A 21,322-nucleotide genomic window follows, 5' to 3' on the forward strand; every position below is an offset into this window, starting at 1 on the left:
AGTCACCAGCTATTTAAATGCAATTGTGTCAATAATGTAAACAACACATTAAAATAAGTTCTTTAATAAATTTCATGATGACAGAACAGGTGAGATCACAAGGGAAATGTTACAAATATACCAGAAACTCAACAATCAGGACCAACGGTTGGTGAATCTACAAGATTGCGAACAGTCAACCTGGAGGCAAGAAAGGAGTGAGAACAACAACCAGAACGACTTAATGGAATTCCCTTTCTTGTCTTCCTCTCTCTGCTTGGCAAGACTGCTGCTTTCACAACAAAAACTGAGATCAAAAAACAAGACTCATTTGACACATTCAAATGATTACATTTCCAAAGTGCTTTGTAGTTGCCAAGCCTGAGTTTCAATCATAATACATATCCATTTTTACATTCACAGCTTGTCCTTCATCATTGGCACTTACACACAAATTTAGCATAATTTCGTTTTTTTCTAAGCAATAAAGACTTCTCTGTATGTACAATCAAGAAACATGAGACAGCAGTTCTCATTAAATATTAGAAATGAGTCAATGAAAGAATAACCATGTGGAGTTCAAGGACCATAAAGTTAAAAAAAAAACCCAGATTGGTTTACAGTTGTTTGGTGACAATTCCCCCTTTGCCTGCTCGACACACTGGTACTGTCAACAATCTTTGCAGTATTGGGGGAAAAAAAATAAACTCCAACACCAGTCACCTTCATCCGTCGTTCAACAAAATTACAACAATGCATCATCATCCAAAGACCTTCCACGTATTGCCTTTTACCCATGACAGGAAACGTTCAACATCTCTGAAAGTCATGTTCACTGTAGTGGTCCAAGGAAAGCATAGCTGTGCATTAATGATGCAGCAAGGGACAGGCGAGACTCACTGTTGCACATTTGCTTCCATGTAGTTGAAGATAATGAGGAGTGTGAGGCCATGTAACACGTTCCTTACAGTGTCTTACCTGAAGCAAACTTAAAGTAAAAAAATAAGCTGTCAGTGTTCACGATATTGTGGTTTGCTTTTTCGACATTAAAAAAATTGAAACGCAACGCTTTTTTGCCTCCATTCTGCAATGAGCACAATTCAAAAGACTTTTTCTATGTACAGACATGGAGGTCTTCTCCTAGGCGGAGATAGTTTCCCCAGTTGTGGCACATCAAGATTGCGGGAGTGTCCAATTGGCAAACTGGCCGCAGGAATGTTGCCCAGAGCTGAGAGTCTCTCTGCCGTCTCCAAGGGCGTTTCATAAATTAGGTATTTCATCCAACCGCTCATATAACCAGAGACCATGTGTAACCACTCCAGCCCTCACATCCACTATCTTCCTCTGCAAAATCCTCTGAGACCAATCCCCAGCTGCAGCAATCGGTTTGCACAACCAGAGAATATCTGCACAAACGGTCTCAGTTGAGCTCATCAGTCCTCATCACAGGCTTGATCAGACTACTGTTACTGTAGTGGACTTGAATGCTCACATTTAATGTCAATAATCTTATCAGCATCTTGATATGCCACACCAGGGTGGGGGGAAGGCTTATCTCAACTAAGGAGAAGTGCTCAATATTTGAGAGAGAAAATGCCATTTGTGTTCATAGCAACATTCAGCTCAAATCATGATTTCCTCCACATAACACACCCTGAATGGGCATCTATTTCTTGATAGAATGCTCCATCACATACACCACAAAATGAGGAAGTTGGTATTAAACAAACCTCTAATATAGAATGGGAAAACAAGAGGTTGACGTTCAGTCAATTGCATAACATGAGCGAACTGATACAAAAGATACTTAAAGATGCATAACATAAGCAAGATCACCAAGGCTTAGTGGGGAAGCATAGCGCATGTAATAGCTCAGGGGTGTGATGTGACTGAAGCACTTTGCTATTATTTGGGAGATCAATTGGTGTCCATCACTCAGATATAATATTCATTACAAAGTAGACATTTAATATATAAACTATTTAAAATAGAAATAACACATTAAAGTGTTCAATATTGGTTTCGAGCTCTGCCTTGTTTTGATTTTAAACCAACCCTACTTTCAGTTTACATTATAGCTTCTTTCTTAGGCTCTATAGTAATACTACATTAACTCTTTCGTGCCCTCACCAGAATATGACCCATGTAACACTACAATTGTGCAATTTCATATTCACATCCCTTTTTCTTGTCAGGTAGAACTGAGTTAAAGCAGTTGATAACATTTTTTTCTGCAGTTGTCCCCATGGTAACTGCTTTATACAGCCATCTATCCCGTCATCCATTACTAACTAACCTTCAGCAACAAAATCAGTCAGCAGAGTGGTACATTCTGGGTACAAAGTTTTTTGGAATTATTAGTGGAGAAAGGAGTGAAACTGTGAAAACACCTCACCTTGGGTTGATCCTTAATAACATAAATAAATTCTCATTCAAAAATACTTAACAGAAAATACAGCATTTGGTTTAAGCATCTAGTGCCAAGGAAATGTCCACCTTCTCTACACTTAACAGCTGTCGTCTAGAAACAAAGAGTGGTTACACTACACAATGAAATGCATCAACTAAAAACTCCAGGTTCAGCTTCACCACAGAAGATGTCGGGACTGATGAGGAAGTTAATAGTGAACAACATACAGTTTTGGCTTCACCTATATGACATGTTAAATGGAGTACCAGGACGAAACCAGTCCCAGCAGGCAATGTGTGTGAAAGTGGAAGAGAACATTTGGCCGTACAGACCTTGAATGCTGAATAACCCTTTTCCTACGCAGGACTCAAACACTTCCAACAATTCCGGTTTACCCCTGGGTGAGCGTCTACGTACACCATCACCAGTAACCCCTCTGGCCTGAACACCTCCTTTGGAGTTCAGGTGTATTTCAGTTGACTTGTCACAAGACAGTGTGGAGGACCGACAGTACAAAAAAAGGCTGTGAGGGTCATTGAAAACACAGAAACATTTCCCTTCATCAGAGAGCATGTAGATCCTTCATACAACAAGTCATGTGATCACAGCTGTAGTAGGCACTTCCTTAAGTCCACGATCAGAGTTAAAAGTAACTCCCGGCGATCGTTTTTTACCAACAACACTCTGCGCAGGCTGTCCTTCAGAGTCCATGTTGTGTGGACTTGCTTGTAAAGGCTTTCCGGAGGACTTCAGTCATTGTCCGTTACAGTTCAGCAGTGTTTCACAGGGTGTAACCCAAGTTATGTCTTGTCGAGGTAAAGTGAGTGTCTATGTCTTTATAGGGCACTTGTGCCAGTGGGTTGTTGGAATCAAAGCAATGGTTTCAAAACATAGCGCTGCTCCTACTGAGACACAAAACACAAACAGTTTCTTGTCAGTTTTTACCTTCTATGATTCATGACTTCATTGAATCATAGAACACTTGAATCATCAATTCATGATGATTCAAGTGTTTTAAGAACATGTCAAAATGATGCTGAATCTTGTACCACCAAACCTAATACTGTATATTGTTGAGCAGGTCGCTGTCATCTTCTTTGATCTGGCCAATGTGTCTGACCTGCCAGACATGGTGGCCAACAAATGAGCATCACATAATGGTATACAGCCATGAGCAAGTCAATGCAAGGACTAAAAAATATTGTTATTGTTCTACTGAGTAACTGGATGCTGAGCCATTTGAATTAGATACAAAACACTCCACAGAACCATGATGGCTACTCAGCTCCTCACAAGCTGCAGATTGGGCTGTACAGTAGGAGGGCCATAATGCAGTCGGACTATGCTTCAGTTTGTTCGGTGTAACAGTCACATGAATGTTTGACCTTGCAGCAGTTGAAATCACTCTGAATTATTGATGAATTGCGACTTGTTATTTGTAGTTTTTGAAGAGACCAGTGACAGTAATCTGTTTTTAGGCTTTTTCTTCCATCGTAATAGGTTTTGACTCACTTCAAACATGAGTGAAGAGCGATGAGAATGAGGAAGCCTTTGAGTAATGACTAGATGCAAATCTTTTGCGCAAATAATGAAAATGTGTGTGCATGTTTTAACCACCCGTTTCTTGTTTGCAGCGAAAATACAATTGTTTCCAAGGAATGCGTATGTGAGTGTGTGGGTCTTGTTCTTAACTGTCCACCACCTGGTGGGGCAGAGTGACTGAGGAGCCGTTGATGAATGAGCCTTGTTTGTCTCTTCCCTTCAAAAAATACGTAAGCAGCTCTCCTTTCCCCTTCACAAAGATGGGACCCCGCCTCACAAAGCGGAAGCCATACTCTTTCAGGATGCTGTAGCAGTCCTCCACCACCTGGAGGGAGTACACACAAAATAAGCTACAGGTTACTTTGTACATGTGACCTCAGAGCATAAGCGCAGTTTAATGTATAAAAGCTCAGTCAACGTGGATGTGAACACATAAAGAAGTGAGAAATTAAAATATTTACGATGAAACGTTTCGCTTAGAAATAACTGCAATTCAATAGGTATTAACTGGAAGTAAGGGAGGGCTTCTTACATCAATGAAGCTACTACAGACTTAGGCCTTAAGTCAATTTCGTGAACACAAACAGAACAGGAGGTGAGTATGACAGGAAATGATCAAACCAGCCTAACTGGAGCAGTGAGGAGTTCAGTTGTCAAACTAGATGCCAAAATACAAAAGCAACTGGACAAAACACAGTGTCACATCTTCCATCCTCATTATCACATTTAATAGACTTATTCTCAACTCATATACCTGAATGTTCCCCATGACTCCTGTCGACTCCATTCGACTGGCCACGTTAACAGTGTTTCCCCAAATGTCGTAGTGGGGTTTGCGGGCGCCAATGACTCCTGCTAACACTCCTCCTTTATTAAGTCCTGCAGATGGTAAGGCAGAAAAGAGTGGTAAATGACAGACCAGTATTTGACATGGGAAGCCAGAGTGGAAGACATACCGATGCGCAGCATGAAGTTATTGAAGGACTGATAGTTGATGTTCATGAGTGTGACCTTCATAGCCAGAGCAAAGTCAGCTAGATCTGCCAGGTGCTGCCAGCGCTCCCGGTCGGACCACTCCTCCTTCTGAGACGTACAAGACAGTTTCTAAATTGCACTATTAACTGCACAATTGGATATAGGAGGATGGTCGCACTAAGTCAAACAGCATGAGTTTGATAAAGTGCGACACACAGTCACAATCTGTCAGTAACCTTCATGCAAGTGAAGCCATTGCTAATCTCGGAGGTGACGCCAGACGCTGCCATGTAGGTGCTGCCGATGGTCTTGATCTTTGTAATGCATCGAAACTGTGGTTCATCTAGCAGCTGCAGGAAAAAAAAAGAATATTACCTTTTCAATCTGATTTTTTTAAAACCCGATGAGCCACACAACACCCTCTGAGTGGAGGGGTTTTATTAGACAAATGATGATGGACACTTCCAACTACATCAACTCATATTGCAAGTCCCTAATTTTTACCATTCCAGATGATAAATTGAGAAGTGGCTCTCACGCTGTGGTAGGTTTAAAATCTCATGATCATGTGAAAAGATGGACCACAAATGAATGCTGACATTAAACAAGCCATGTTTTCACCGTCGTAACATCCAGTATTTACGATAAAAATAATATGGGGAACCTGCTGTACCACTTGACCATGAACTTTAACTAGACAAACCAAAGTGTGTGTTAGTGTAAGTCACTAAGCACCTGTTTAAACAAACCAAATTGTGGATCTATGAAAAGGTAAGACTGCTACACATGATGACGGACATGGTGGACCTGGTTCTGCTATACTTGTGAGGACCAATTCTTGGAACACACCTAATCGTGAGGACATTGTGCTCAGTGGGGACACTTTTGCCAGTTCCCACACTTTGAGGATGAAAACTTCAAAATAACTAGGTCATTATTGGGTTTAAGTTTGGTTTAGAGTCATGATTAAGTTTTGCTGGTTTGGTTTGGATGGTTATATTTAGGGTGAGAGGCTGATGAAAGCATGAAAGTCAATATACAAAGACAGTGGTATGTGTCTGTGGAGGTAAGTCTGTATGTGTGTGGACGTTTGACTACCTATAGGTAGAGAAGACATGATAAAATGAGGAAATTATGCTGAAACACCTGGTAAAAATACCTTACAAATTCCAAACCCATGACGGTAGATTTCAGATTTCAAGAAGTAACCAATATTAAATAAATCTGGATGATCTGCATTGACAGAACCTCACCACAAGAATAACACATAAAAGGAAGCTTTCCCAACAATAACAACAACAACAACAATAATAATAATAATAATGATGATGAAGAAGTCTAATGCATGTATGAGGCCTAATTTTAAATCAAGATTTGACTAGCAGACAAGCTGTACTGAAAAAGTTAACCCAGGACACACCAGGAAGGACGTCCTATACAGTTTCAGAAAACATAAAATTCATTAAGAGAAACATGAGCCACTCAGAGAGTAGGACCCACAACCTCTAAGGATATTAGAAACAGTTGCATGGAAGACTTACACTGTCAAAGTCAGAAATGATCTCATTGAGGAAGCGCAAGCACTCGATCCCACCATTATTGATGCTTTCCTCCGTGTAAAAGTCAGAGAAGTTGGGGATGGAAGCAAACATGACTCCAATCTCATCGTAAGACTGACTGTACAGCTCCTGTCACAGCAACAGAATACAGCAACATCAAAGACATTAGAATGAGAGAAACACGAGGCAGCATTTTCATCACTTATTTCCAATTGAACAGAATAATTAGTTTGATTATCTCCATACCCCACTGAAATAATTCTGCAGCACAAGTTGACAATATTTTTCACTAACGTACATTTAAGACAAAATAAATCCCTCTTGGCTCCACAGCTTCTCACCTCATCTCTTTTCTTGGAGCCCAGGAAGTGTCTGGCCACATGTTCTGGAAGCATGTTGGTGACCAAAGCTTCATTCCAACGCCTCATCTCGTACACCTTCTCCTTCTGTTCATGGACCTCGATCTTCCACAGAAACAGTGTCCGAGCTAGTTTCTCCACCTTCAGGGGACAACAGAGGGGCAGAAACCATTTAGAACCTCCATATTTTTTGTTCCTTATCACTGTCTAGATTTAATAACGGAAAACAGTCATTATCACACACAATGTGTTTACAGTATAGTTTACTTTTTTACAGTTTACTTTATACATTTATTGTATTCAATTTGATTGTACAATGTGTGCTGTGAGTTGCTGGATGTTCTCTCATTTCAACGACCACATTGGTGCAAAAAATATGCTACGATTGTTGTTGAAGAAATATTGAAGTGACAACAGTGGCTTACATGTCTGGAGAAGTAATAGAAGCTGACCATCATAATGAAGATCATGACACTCATTGTGAACTTAGAGGGAACCAGTGCGGACCTGCGAAAGAATGAATCGGTGACGTTTGCTCGATAACAAATTCATGACCGTGATGAAAGATGTGTCTCCAGCGCTGTGACGTTGCCTTACCTGTTGTCCTGAAAACGGAGCATGTCGTAGCGGTCAAATATGTCTTTCCAGCTGTAGATGTTGACGATGCCGGTGGCAAAGGTGATGAGCAACATCAAGGTCAGCTTGACCATATGACTGACTTGAACCAACATGGTGGTGGCCATGAGGGCCAGCACAGAAATATAGCTATAATATTTGGGATTATCCAAGCAACTGCCAGGACTGGGCCATGTTGAAGAGGAGGAGGGTGCGACCGTGGTGCCCACTGAAGTCACAGTTCCTGGCAGACAGCTTAGCTGGAGACATGAAAGACAAAGGCAGTTAAATCTCAAATGGCCACATCAATGTTTGTTCCCCAACATGCCCTGTATCAAAAGTGCACCACCACAAAAGTTCCCCCCCACATTTTCACTTTTTCAAGCATTTGGGAGTTAGCTAGGTAAACAGGATAATTAATCAGAGTGTTAGAATAAATGCACCAAATTAAGTCTTTATCTCCATTGAAGATCCCTGTAGAGATCCCCGGGGACGACAACAAATCATCAGAAAATTAGCAATGACTTTACAGACCTTCACAAAAATCTATATGAATAAGGCAGCAACGTCCCACTTTGATAGTTTGTGATAGGTCATATCCCCTCTGTGCCACCAGAAGATATCAAAAACATGGGCTCAAACAGTAGTATTGAAAAACTGTCCACTGCAATGTGGCCAGGACCAGATGGATATTCACTCCAATATTAATAAGAATATTTTCTGTAAATTAGCTCCAATTTTAGTGGACATGTTTAACAAACCTTACAAATTACATATGTCAGAAACCTCCATTTCCCTAAATATGATAAGGACCCCTTGCCATGTGGCAACAGGCTTGAGAGAGGATCTGCAAAGAGGAGTGGGCCAAAATCCCCCTGGGATCTGTGCAAACTTGTTGGTGACCAACTACAAGAAACGTCTGACCTCTGTACTTGCCAAAAAGGTACTGTACTGAGTCATGCTTTTCTAGTGGGTGAAATACTTATTTTCTGCAATAAAACACAATTTTTAAAATTAATATTATGTGATTTCTGGTATTTTTTAATTTTGTATTCTGTCTCTCACTGTTAAGATGAACCTACCATGAAATTATAGACCATTATTTTGTTTGTAAGGGGGCGGACTCACAAAATCAGCAGGGGGTGAAATACTTATTTTCCCCATTGTAATTCCCTGTAAGTACCTGAGCAAACCAATACCCATTTCACAGTTTACCTACTCTACTAAAGTAGCATTCTTTACCTGATCCAGATATGGAATTAAAACACTTAAAAAGAGCCAAACACATCCAACAATCCTATGGGACATCATCAAGGCTGTCATGAGAGGGAGATTGATTTCAAGAACAACTTATATAAAAAAGAAGAGAAGGATAAAATATGAGGAACTCCAAAAAACATTGAGAGAGACCGATAGGAAAAAAAACAGTCAAGTGAGGATATAGAACTGATTGATCAGAATATAAGAATCAAAAAACAAATAGTTGAATTATTAATTGAGGAACTGGAAAAAAGATGAGTTTCTCCAAGCAAACATTCTATGAATCTGGCCCAAAAGCAACAAAATTTTGGCAAAACGCCTGAGAATAATGCAAAGTAGAAATTCAATTCACAAAATCTAAGATCCCATTACTAAACAAGTAATACTAAATCCAGAGGAAATCAATGAAACCTTCAGAAAATATTATGAATCCCTGTACACGCAAACCGCTACAGTTGACACTAATGTCATTCAACAATATTTAAATACTTTAGATCTCCCATCAATAGGCATAATACCAAACAAAGACCTTGATGCTCCTATAACACAGAAGGAACTGGATAAAGCTATTAGTAAATTTAAAAATCAAAAATGTCCAGGTAGCGAAGGATCTTCAAATGAATGGTACGAGGTCTTCAACAAAACACTGTCCCCTGTCTTATTAGACTCCTTTCATTACACTCTAAGAAATGGTATCACCCCTCCCTCATGGAAAGAAGCCGTTATAATAGTCATCCCCAAACAGGACAAGGACTTAGAGTCGTGCAATTCTTACCATCCTATATCTATCTTGAATGTGGACTATAAAATATTTACATCCATTATTACAAATAGAATGGTTCAGTTTCTCCCAGATTTAATTAATGAAGATCAGACTGGCTTTATTAAAGGAAGACAAACCCAAGATAATATTCGACGGACTCTCCATATCATAGATCATATCAACAAAAACAATTTAAATGCATCACTTATTAGCTTAGACGCTGAAAAGGCATTTGATCGAGTCAGTTGGACCTTGCTATTCAGTGTGTTGGAGAGATTTGGTTTTAACAACCAATTTATTAACTGTCTTAAATCATTATACGGTAATCCTACAGCAAGACTAAGAATAAACGGACATATGTCTGAGAGTTTCGTGCTGTCCAGGGGTACAAGGCAGGGTTGCTGCCTCAGTCCCTCGCTCTTTGCACTTTTCATAGAACCACTGGCACAAACAATTAGGGAATGCCCAGAGCTAGAAGGTATTCAGTTTGGCACAGAAAAACACATCATAGCATTGTTTGCCAATGATATTATGGTATATCTCCTAAACCCTAATTCAACCTTCGCTAAATTCATGGATGTTCTACAACAATTTGGCGTCTTATCAGGATTTAAACTCAATATTCCCAAAACACAAATCCTCTCATTCAACCATGCGCCAAGTGAAATAATAGAACAGTGCTATAAAGTAAAGTGGGACTCAAAGATGATCAAATACCTTGGCATATTTTTGACACATAAAATTTGACACAAAAAAATAAACTTGGATTTTTTTAGATGGTCTACAATGGTGATGGACTTTAGTACAAGAATTGAAGTAATTAAAAGGAATCTTTTTATGACTTCCAATTATAATTTCAGAATATCAGTTCTCCTCATGGAACAAGATGATATCCAGATTTGTATGGTCAGGAACTAAGCCAAGGATCAAATTAAGAACACTGCAACTTCAAAAAGACAAGGGTGGATTGGCAGTACCAAATCTTAAAGAATACTTCTATGCTGCTCAACTGAGATATATTGTACAGTGGTGCTCCCCTGATTATGTTATAAGGATAGAGTCAAACTTGGGGCAAGTGCCCTTGGAAACTATGTTGGTCGAAAGAAACCTGACAGAACAAATACTAAAGAGCAACATATTAAAAGAAACATTTAAAATATGGCAACATGTGACTATAAAGTATCATTTGGATGATGACTGCAAACTTTTAATCTGGCCATCCTCAAATTCAAAATTTATTCCAGCAAAATTAGATAGCACATTTGATAACTGGAGACATAATGGGATTACGGCAATTTGTCAATTAGTTGTGGGTAACAACTTTAAAACATTTGAGAAAATTAAGAAAGAGTTCAAATTGGACAATGAAGATTTTTTCAGATACTTGTAGATTAAACGTTTTTTCAACACTGACATTAGACACAAACTCTCCCCTGAAGGAAATGAAATTGTTCAGGTGTTTGTAGAGGCTTATAAAGACAAAACGAACAACAAAAACAGTCTCTAAAGTGTATAGGGGCTTACAGAAAAACAACGGTACAAACACACTGTATGTTAAAACAAAATGGGAACAGGAGTTGGAAATCACAATATCTAAAAGAGAATGGGGTTTAATGTGCAATACATAACACAGTACTACAGCTTCGAGAAAATGGAGGGAATTTGGCTGGAAGACCTTGATTCGATTTTTCATCACACCGCATATGAGAGGCAAACAACTAGGAAAACCACAACAATGCTGGAGAAAATGTGGGCACAAGAATGCTTTTCAATCACATATTTTGGACCTGTACTAAAATACAAACGTTCTGGGACAATGTTACAAATATTTTTGAGGAGATATTTGAATGTAATATTCTTAAGGACCCACAGATATGTTTGCTGGGACTCTTGCCCTCACAGGTGCAACAAGGTGATCAATATTTATTTAAAATCTTGATGGTTGCTGCTAAAAAAGCTATTACAAGGAACTGGATGAAAACTGATGGACCTGATGTACGAAGTTGGACCGACATTATTAAAGAAATAAGGCAGATGGAGCATTTGACCTCTGTGTTGAGACTGAAAACTGGGTTGTACGCAAAAAGTGTTTTTCTGTGTCTGTATTTTATTTTTATTTTATTGTTCTCTATGTCTTTTCTTACATGTTATAAACCATTGTATGTATCATTTCAATCATAATGCCTGTACTTTGTAAAATGTAACATTTTTAAAATAAACAGTAAAAAAACAAACAAAAAAACACTTAAAAAGAGCTCATCGAGGATGAGAAATGTGAAACCTTTGAAGAACAATCAGAATTATAGTTGCTACTGAAACAACATTTTTTTGTTTTGTTCGTAAAACATATGCTCAGTTTCTAAATTTACCCGACAAACCCCCCATCCCAAACATCAGTGATGGAGGCATTAATTCCACACAAGAACAACAGAATCCAAAATATAACCTCAACATGTTGGTGTGGGATTGAAGCTCTTCTGTCCCCAATGGGACATCAAGGTTTGAATCAAGGCAACTGGGTCAGGTAGTAGTCAAAGAACATATTTCACCTTCTCTCAAGAATGCTTTGTCAGTTCTGGTGAGCTGGGCTGACCTACGAAGGTATTCATATGTAGAAGACACCAATCAAGAGGTAGTGGTTGGGTGAACCATTCAATGAGAACTGTTTACACGGCAGGGTCTGAGCCCTCCGTAGATTGGCAACAATGGATCTTCATGTAAATGCTGATCCTAACCCAGAAGGCAGTGGGGGCTAAACAGATGTAGATACCACACTGCATAGGTGTGACGAGGTGAGGGAGGGTGTCTGGACAGTATTGTTAGAGGCTGAAACGAGGCGTCTGAGGGCAGGGTCACACTATGGTGGCTTTTCACACAGCAGACTTTCTCGGGTGGCCTGAGTCGCCCCCTGTTGTGCAGCCTCGCAACTCTGTGCCTTAGGCGACGCCCTTTTTCACTACTCGGCTGGAGGCGCTACATGCAAAATAGCTGGTTTGTGCTATATACAGTATAAGCCCTTGTCTGTGTCTGTCTTCCTAACTATACACTGTCCATGTCCACAAAGAATTTTCAAAAATTTAACTGCTGAGGTAGATGAAATTATATCTTAACCAGATTTGTTCTATTGTAATCAGTGTTTATACGTTTATTATTAGTATTTTCATCTCCATTTAATACACCCTGATATGGACACCATTAGTGGCACATAAAGATGGTGTTGAATTTCTTTTCCAGATCTGCCGTAGCATACCCTTGTCATAGTAGCAATGGCATCAGCAATCTTCAAGTCAGCACTGCCTCTGTTGCATGCATGATACCTTTAACATAACCTCACAGAAAGAAGTCCAAGCGAGTCCTGTCTGGTGACCATGATGGCCAAGGAATTGGTCCATTCCTTCAAATCCACCAGTCTGGAACTGTTTGAGCAAACCAACATGGGTTGAGTAAACCCGACGAACATGCCAACACCACTGTGAGGCACACTGTTTGGAAAACGGCTGTTGGTGGAGCTACATATGTCACTGAATATGTGGTGCCACAAAAGGTGAAAAGGTAAACAGTAATCGATGACTTGAGGAGGAAAAAATGGACCAATGACTTTGTCTGCACATGATGCCACGCGACACATTCACGTGATTACACACTTTGATGAACACTGAATATTATAGAATAAATCTGATTATATTTTCTTATCAACTGACTTTGGAGTAAATTTTTCAAACTATAAATACATTTTATACATTTTGGACACCCTGTGTAATCTTGATCTATTTATTTTTACAGTAGCGTTGCTATTGCCCTCTTTCCTGACATTGTCTTCATTTTCCTCATTTGTTTTACTCTGTGAATCTTGTCATCTCCTGACGCCGCTGAGCTGTTTTGATAGATTCACGTGAAATATCAATACACACACACACACACACAAAAAACAGTCAGTGTTTCGATATATCCAACAGATGGCGCCATTAAAAGAGTGTACAATATGATACATCACTAGCAGCAGATGAACAGGTCCACCTTCAAAAGCCTGGCTTGCTATGCGGTATGGCCTCTGCTCTTGGTGCACACTGATGCAATGTACCTGCATCAGTGTGCACAATTCCTGACTGAAAGTAGCAACAGTGCTTTAACACATGCGTTAAGTTGTTTCCCATGTTTCCCTCTTCAAAACCAAGTTTCAATGACCAATGCAGCTACGAAAACTACGACTGCCGACGAAGTTGCTGGTGGAGGTCTACACAGCTATCATCCAGTCCATCCTCACCTCCTCTATCACTGTCTGGTACAACAGTGCCACCTCCAGGGACAAGAGCAGACTGCAGCGCATCGTACGTTCTGCTGAGAAGGTGATCGGTTGCAGCCTGCCACCTCTTCAGGACCTGTATGTCTCCAGGACCCAGAGACGTGCAGGTCGGATCAGAGCCGACCCTTCTCACACTGGACATGGACTATTTGTCCCTCTTCCCTCTGGCAGGAGGCTACGGTCGATCCAGACCAGAACCTCCCGTCACAGGAACAGGTCCTTCCCCTCGGCCGTCAGACTGTTGAATTCGTGAACAGCCTTGTTGTTATTTTATTTTATTTATTTTTAATTTTCCTTTATTTTATTTATTTATTTATTTATATTTTACTTTATTTTATTTTATTATTTATTTACTTTTCGACTGCACGTTATTCCAAAACACTTTTCTAGTTAGTGGGCTCCCCACTGACCATGGCAATAAATTTGATTCTGATTCTGATTCATGATGTTGTTAAAGAATAAATGAGCTCCATTTAAACTGCACAGCCCTCTAATGGGCATTTTGCATTTAAATCACATTTGATTAAACACATGGTAAGAATGCAAATGCAATGCATAAAAGAGATGACTGTATTTACTGGATTATGTTTGAAAAGCTGTATTTTTTTACCAACAGAAATAACTGTTGCTTGCTACAAAATGATTTGGCATCTAAAATGGCAGAAAGTGGCAGCAATTCACGTCCTTCCTGGCTATATGTTTGCTTCAGAATTGATTTTTAACAAATTTTACAGGTGATTTGTCTTATTTAACAGATTGACAGATACACTATTGTCGCATGTAACATCTAGAGCTGTACAGGTACTTCAACATCCATTTTACATCATAGTTGTCCATTACTGTGATGTAATGAATGTCTTTGAAGGAAAAGTAGACGGTGTGAGGATTCTTCCATATGTTAGTTCATCTCTTTAAGGACTGTGAAAACTGCTACATTGCTTCAGGTGAGAAGATCCACTTCACCAACAGTTCTGCTTGAAACACTAGATTAAATAAACATGAAAACAAACAACATGTAAATGATCCCCTCATCTCAGTTGGTAAGACTGCATGACGCACTTCGTTATGGGATCGGCCTGACCTCTCTTGCCCGTCTACACTGGGTGCAGAATGCTGCTGCCTGACTTCTAAAAGCTATGCGCAAACACAGTCACAAAACTCCCATCATTGCGTCTCTGAAGCGCAGAAGCCGCTTCCAAATGAGATTATGTTACCAACCTCAATGTAAACTAATGTATATAACAAAAATTACCATGTCCACGACGTCTGCCAGTGTGAGGATGAAGATGGCTGCCATGGCCCAAGTGTTCCGAGCCCAGCGGGTGTGGTCGATCCATGTGGAAAAGGCCACAAGTTTCTTAGGAAACACCTAAAAACACATCCCATTTTTAGAAGTCACATTTTTTTTATTCATTCACTCATATTGGGTGACGCATCATGTTAAGAGCACAATAAGACATCATTATGGCCAGCAGTAAGGAAGACTGAAAAGGACATCTTCCTTAACATCAATGAGGCCTGGAGTCGACTCACTTGAAGTAACTGAGTCATAATTCTCACATTCCTCAGTCAACGTTAACTAATCCATTACAAAGTTCCTTAAATCAACACGCTTTCACACAGCCAACTGGCAGCACCAGGAGACCGAGATTGTTTACTCCACTTGTGGCCGGCCCTAATTTTTCAGATAGAGTAGTCATCATAGCTGAAGAGGTCTGGAATAAGATGCACATCTGCTGTCATGGCGACCGAGTGAAGATGATCACCATCGTGTTGACACGCATCAGCACGTGGCTCAATGTGCTGGCAGTCGGGCTGATGTTTGATGTGATTTATGGATTGAAGCACAGTGCACCATGACTTTTTCACTACCATATGACGAATTCATCATTTAATTGATAGATGTAATAGCAGGGACAGACGGGCGGTCAGTGTCCTGATTTCCACGCCAAAAATTTATGTAATATTCTCATAGTGAAAGGTTTTCCTGATCAAATGAGAAGCCAAAACTAAACTTATGTAAGGACATGACGATTCATGTGGGAAACTTACTCTGGGGAAGATGGCGGCTAGTGAGCAGATGGTCAGGATGAGCAGGAGGATTTCTCCAACACCAAAGGTGATGTAGTTTGCCATCAGCCTGCCCAGTCGCACAGTGAATGGAACATAATAAACTTAATAACACACTATTAAGCAACACAATCTGAAAACAGGGGGTTGATAAACTAACATTGTATGCAAGATAAATACAACATGAGTCAGGCAGTGCATAAAATCAAATGATCGCAGTCAAACGACAATGTAGCGCATATAGTTTGCTTTCTTTACATCATAAGAGAGAAGAAAAAGTACAATGAGTACACTGATCGATGGCGTCAGTTTTTGGAGCTTCTATTGACTATTCGTTTATTGGCCACAGTAAGAAGCATTGCTGAGTTTGAAACAATTTACGGCATAGGCTTTAACAGTGCTGCAATCAGAGTGTTATTCAATAAGAAATCTTCAGCAGATTGCCAATACATGACCTGAACACCTACTGCAATAACATCCTGTCAAGAAGGACGATGAGTTCACACATAAAACTTGTAGACGAACCAGGGGTCGATCAGGGCCTCCATGACTGCAGTGAAGAGCAGCACCATGCAGGAGCAACAGAATGCAGCTCCACTTTGCTTCTCCTTCTCCACTGAGTAGCGGGTCTCCAGTCCAGGATCAATAAACCTCAGGGATAGCTGGTTCGTGTGTTTCCCCTTCAAGCTGTTCAAAAACACAAATGCACATTAGGGCACATATGTAACACGCCAAATGTCATAAATAATGGCAGACAGTTACTCTGAACGAGGTTCATTGATACAAGTTACAAATTAAAAATTTGTGGTGTGTTTCAGCAACTTAGATATGCAATGCTGGAGAACAACCCAATCTGGAAACCATGTGCAAGAAAGTTCAAGAAATCTCATATGATTTTAACAATTACAGCTACAGAAAATTAAGTGGACCAGTGTGGCCTCACAACTTACGCTTGGACCGTCTCTCTCTCAAGCAGTGCCTCATTAAGCAGTTTGTTGAGCTCTTGTTCGTTCTCTTGAGCATCAATGACTCTTGCAGCCAGGTCCCGCAGACGCAGCCTTCGCCGTGGGTTTGGGAAAGATGGATTCACCACCTGGAATGTGGCATAGCCTGTGAGTTGCTCAGTCCACTTGTAGAAAATACACATCAAAAACATCAGCTCATTTATTTATATGTGTTTGGAGCTGCTAGCAGTCCTGGAGCAGGTGGTATGCGCTCATTGTCGGTTGGTAGAGCTCGTGGCTTTGCCACTGCTGGTGTTTTACTTATCGGCAGGTGCCACGGCAGTAATCAGGATGCCATCTGTCATGTTATGCCGCATAACTCAGAAACTTAAAATGGATTTTACTGTGAATGAAACTTAACAAATACAGAAATATTTTAACTTAATACCGATACTGTGAATTTCTTGGTCACAAATGGTTAGGAAGATGACACTCAGATGAACCATTAAAATGCTTTAGTTCTAAAAGTAACCCTGCTCTCTGTGACCTGTTTGGTCCATGACATCAATCTGAATGACGCTACAGTGTTCATGTACACTCAGCAGCAGCATCTATTGCTGCAAACAGACAGAGGATGGTTTTACAGACACAAACAGCTGCATTCCAGTCTTTGTTCAGAACCTGAATCACATTTTTTTTTTACGTCAGAATCTGTGAATCGCTATCGCTGAAGTGAAGACTGTGATTTTGCCAAGTACTAAAACCAATAAACCGATAAACTCCTCTTGAATAAAGCTGTTAACTTTATGGTGTGCACGATAAGAATGAGGACAAACATAGAGAGGGGGACAAAATCTGCACACATCAGGCTTTAAGTTTGAAACAGGGCATCCATACCGACTGACATAAGTGGCACTGTAAAAAAAGGAACTGTAAACATATATATATATATATATATATATATATATATATATATATATATATATATAAAATAACTCTATAAAAACAAACTGAGTCAAATAATCGTTAACGGAGATTAACTCAGGAGGTACTGCCACACTATCCACTAACACTATTAGATGTAGAGATGAGAACTCGTAGTTATTTGAGAGTATTCTGCTGACTCGTACACAAGTAAGGAGAATAAGTACCCTTGTGTCCAGCTCCTCTGGATCCTCTGGTGTGGTGCAGGCCGTGTTCACGCTGCCGTTGCACTCGGTGGTGTTAATGAGCTGAGGCGAGTTCCCATTAGAAGAGGTCACTGACAGCTTCTAAAGTTCAGTCACATTCGGTGAGTGTCAAACAACAACATGGGTCTATTTTACGGGGGAGACTACAGTGACTTTTACTCACAACACCATTGATGCCATTCTTTCCCACTGGGCCTTTAGGAACCACAACCAAATAGGTTTCGATCCCCCTTTCCCTCAAGTAGTCGCAGCGCTCGCCGCCGTTACCTGGCTCCACATCAAACTCACCATGAAGACACTCCATGGTGCTCTGTGAGATGTGCACACGTCTGTATATTGAAATAGAAGAGTCAGTTATTTAGTAAAAAAAAATCATCAGATTTGTGAACAGTTCCTTCTCGATATCCAAGGTATAGCACACTTCCGGAAAAGGGTAGTCTGTATGCGAAGTGTAACACTGTAATACCATGTGAGCAGTTTGCCAAAATGTGTGAATTTCTGAACAATTCCAAAAGATATGTGTATGATCAGGATTAAGTGGTTCACTTTTTGTCCAACATGTCTGATTTTGATTACTTTCTTTACTTTCAGTCTGGGGAGTAATAAAGTATAGTATTGGAATCTTTCATGAAATCTCTCCATCGGTGGGATTGAGTGTTTGTTTGCTAAGTTTTCCACATTTCCACACAAACGCTCCCTTGGAGTATGTAACTTTCTCTGGGCGAGTGGCGTCACAGCCCAAACTCCACCCCCACCACAACACTTTACGGCAGACGGGCAGAGCGACCTCGAGTTCCTTGTTTACATCATGGCAGAAGAATGGAATAACAGAGCAAAATCCCAAACAAGTGTCTATATAGGAGATACATATACAGCTTGGCAATAACTGAGAGCTACAAAAGGCTTTTCATCGGATCCTGAAGTGGTGATGTTTCTACTCGACTACTAAGTCAATTTTGTGTTCACTGCTGTCTCTGTTGTGTTGCCAAATCATAAAAAAAATGAATATATGCTTATAGTTTGTATATAATTGTAGTATATATATGTTTGCAGCAAAACACATGAACTGCGGTGCTAAAATGGGATAGATATACTTTGTGTATGGTGAAAATAGTTTTTCAATGAATTGATTGCAGAAAATGACTGACTGTTCATGTTCTAACACAATTATGGATGTCTGCTGTTTGTTGTATTGCACCCTCGAAGCGTTCAGTGAACATACAGCGGCCAAACCGTTTAGCCGATTGCTAATAACCGCACTAGTCATGTTAGTTAATATATTGTGGTGATAAACAAGAGTTTGTACCAGACTTCTGAGGCATTTTTTGTGCTTAGCACAGGTCTTGGGTGTGTTGTCAAATGTGGGGAATATATGACGTTGATGGTTAACATCCACTAGCAAAGAAAAATAGTATGTCATTGGTCCATCTGGTTTGGACAAGTGTAACATGTCATATCTCATGTTCTATCTGTAGCTGCTGCCGTTGAGTCCTCTGATCTGCAGACGGGACCGGAGACCAAGCTTTGTGACAGCCTGCAATTACACTCATTTACCTGTGGCGCGGCCAAAAGCAAATATTCTCATCTAACACACAGCTGCTTTAATCAAGTTTCTTTAAGTCTCTTATTTGTGGAATTCCCACGTCTAATGTGAACGTAGGTATCAAGTTTTCCGTCAAGTCATTGTGGAACTGAATTGGTTCCGTTTCCTCGAGTAGTGTTTGAATGCAAAATCCTGTTTTAACTAATTCAATATCTTTCCATCTGGCTACATAATTGTTGTTGCACTGATATAAGTCAATACGCAATTGTGCTGCATGGTAATTCTCCTTTAAATTATGTCGTGCCAACCCCCCTCATTCTTTTGCTAGTGGTAGAGTAGTGTATCATATCTAGGTCTTTTCCCTCCCCAAATAAATCTTGATATAAGTTTATCCCATGTGAGTAATTGTGACTGTGGTGTATTAACTGGTAAAGACTGATAAAGGTATTGCATACGTGGAAGGATATTCATCTTTATTGTTGTAATCCTACCATCAGTGTACCATCGTCCCCAATTTGTTTTGTACTTCTTGAGTCTATCGTTCACAGTGGTGTTAAAAAAAAGTATACGTTTTTGATATACTTATTTTATACCCCACGTATGAACCAAATAGGTCCAGGATTTGAATTAGTTGTTCAAATAATTTGGCGACGTTATTTAAATGTATCACTGCATCGTCTGTTTGCATTATATATAATATTTACACTGGCCATTTGTTGATTATAGATTGTTTTCAGAATTTTAATTGTCCTTTCAGAAAACCTTTTTTCTTGAGTTTATATAAAAACTGCCAGCTAACACAATCAAACTTTTTCTTCATCTAAACGTAACAATGCAGCTGGTATATTATTTTGTTTAATATTAATAATATGTTCTCCTGATATTATCTTGTGTTTGGTGACCTGGTGGCGTTGAGTTGCTTTTAAACCTGATGTGCTTCTAACTTGACCACATACATTCACAACAGAATGATGGAGTGCTCCTTGTTGAACTCACGATGCCGAAGACTGTATGTGCTAACATGATGGCTAACATGACGTCTCACTTCCAAGCCAAAGCGTTGTTTAAAAATTAACTAAAAACTAAATGCAGCAACAAATAAATGCGCTCCAAAGAGATAAAGAATAATTATTGCTATGAAGCAAGCTGAGTAAACTAGACGGAGTTGAACACTGAAGAAGGTTAAGAGAATGTTCCACAGGACTTTCAACTAAGCACAATTGTGCTTTGGCTGACGTGCCTTGGGATTTTTTCAATTAACGCATGCGTGCTTTGGCTTAAAGAAGGTTGAAAAACACTGTTCTACGGCATCTTTCATTAACCTGTTGGGGCACAGTAGCCACAATGTGACAACGTTGGAAAACTATGTCAGCATCATCTAAGGAAATAAGTGTGAGGGAACGGACCACCACTGTGATGTCACAACAGTGGGAATAAAGTTTGTTTTTTTCACAAACATAATTAAGTTTCATTGGAACTTGTTTCTTAACAGTAGTTCCAGCATCATTGTTCTTCGGCTTCTTTTCTTGTACAGAATATAATCTCATACCATTATATCTTGTGTTGTTTCATATGAATTATAAATATATGTGGAATCGTATTAGGGATGCTCCGATCGATCAGTCACCGATCATTACTGGACGATTTCAGTGTGATTGGTGAATGCAGACCACTACCTGTCATTGCCAATCACAACAACCGATCACGTGACAAGCAGCGTTCTGATGAAGTCCCGCTGGTTGTTATGCGTCCGCTTCTTCCAACTCGCTGCTCACTCAGCAGTGGCATGTCAGCTGTGGAGATTCTTTCA

At 39.9% G+C, this 21,322-nt stretch overlaps 1 protein-coding gene across 1 annotated transcript in view; it reads right to left on the reverse strand.

Moving 5' to 3' along the window:
• Nucleotides 1-63: 63 nt before the first annotated feature.
• adcy3a (adenylate cyclase 3a) overlaps nucleotides 64-21,322 on the reverse strand; it is a 33,490-nt gene continuing 12,231 nt past the window's right edge. The window contains exons 8-21 of the mRNA XM_053880338.1: nucleotides 18,133-18,298; nucleotides 17,931-18,050; nucleotides 16,786-16,928; nucleotides 16,361-16,522; nucleotides 15,818-15,905; nucleotides 15,018-15,134; nucleotides 7,422-7,699; nucleotides 7,250-7,331; nucleotides 6,807-6,965; nucleotides 6,448-6,594; nucleotides 5,143-5,256; nucleotides 4,888-5,014; nucleotides 4,686-4,810; nucleotides 64-4,256 (exon numbers count right to left, since the gene is read on the reverse strand). Of these exons, the coding sequence (XP_053736313.1) occupies nucleotides 4,077-4,256; nucleotides 4,686-4,810; nucleotides 4,888-5,014; nucleotides 5,143-5,256; nucleotides 6,448-6,594; nucleotides 6,807-6,965; nucleotides 7,250-7,331; nucleotides 7,422-7,699; nucleotides 15,018-15,134; nucleotides 15,818-15,905; nucleotides 16,361-16,522; nucleotides 16,786-16,928; nucleotides 17,931-18,050; nucleotides 18,133-18,298 (2,008 nt within the window). The 3' untranslated portion in view covers nucleotides 64-4,076. The remainder of the gene's footprint in view (nucleotides 4,257-4,685; nucleotides 4,811-4,887; nucleotides 5,015-5,142; nucleotides 5,257-6,447; nucleotides 6,595-6,806; nucleotides 6,966-7,249; nucleotides 7,332-7,421; nucleotides 7,700-15,017; nucleotides 15,135-15,817; nucleotides 15,906-16,360; nucleotides 16,523-16,785; nucleotides 16,929-17,930; nucleotides 18,051-18,132; nucleotides 18,299-21,322) is intronic.

This window comes from Synchiropus splendidus, chromosome 12 (assembly GCF_027744825.2).
Source record: "Synchiropus splendidus isolate RoL2022-P1 chromosome 12, RoL_Sspl_1.0, whole genome shotgun sequence".
Classification (NCBI taxonomy): domain Eukaryota; kingdom Metazoa; phylum Chordata; class Actinopteri; order Syngnathiformes; family Callionymidae; genus Synchiropus; species Synchiropus splendidus.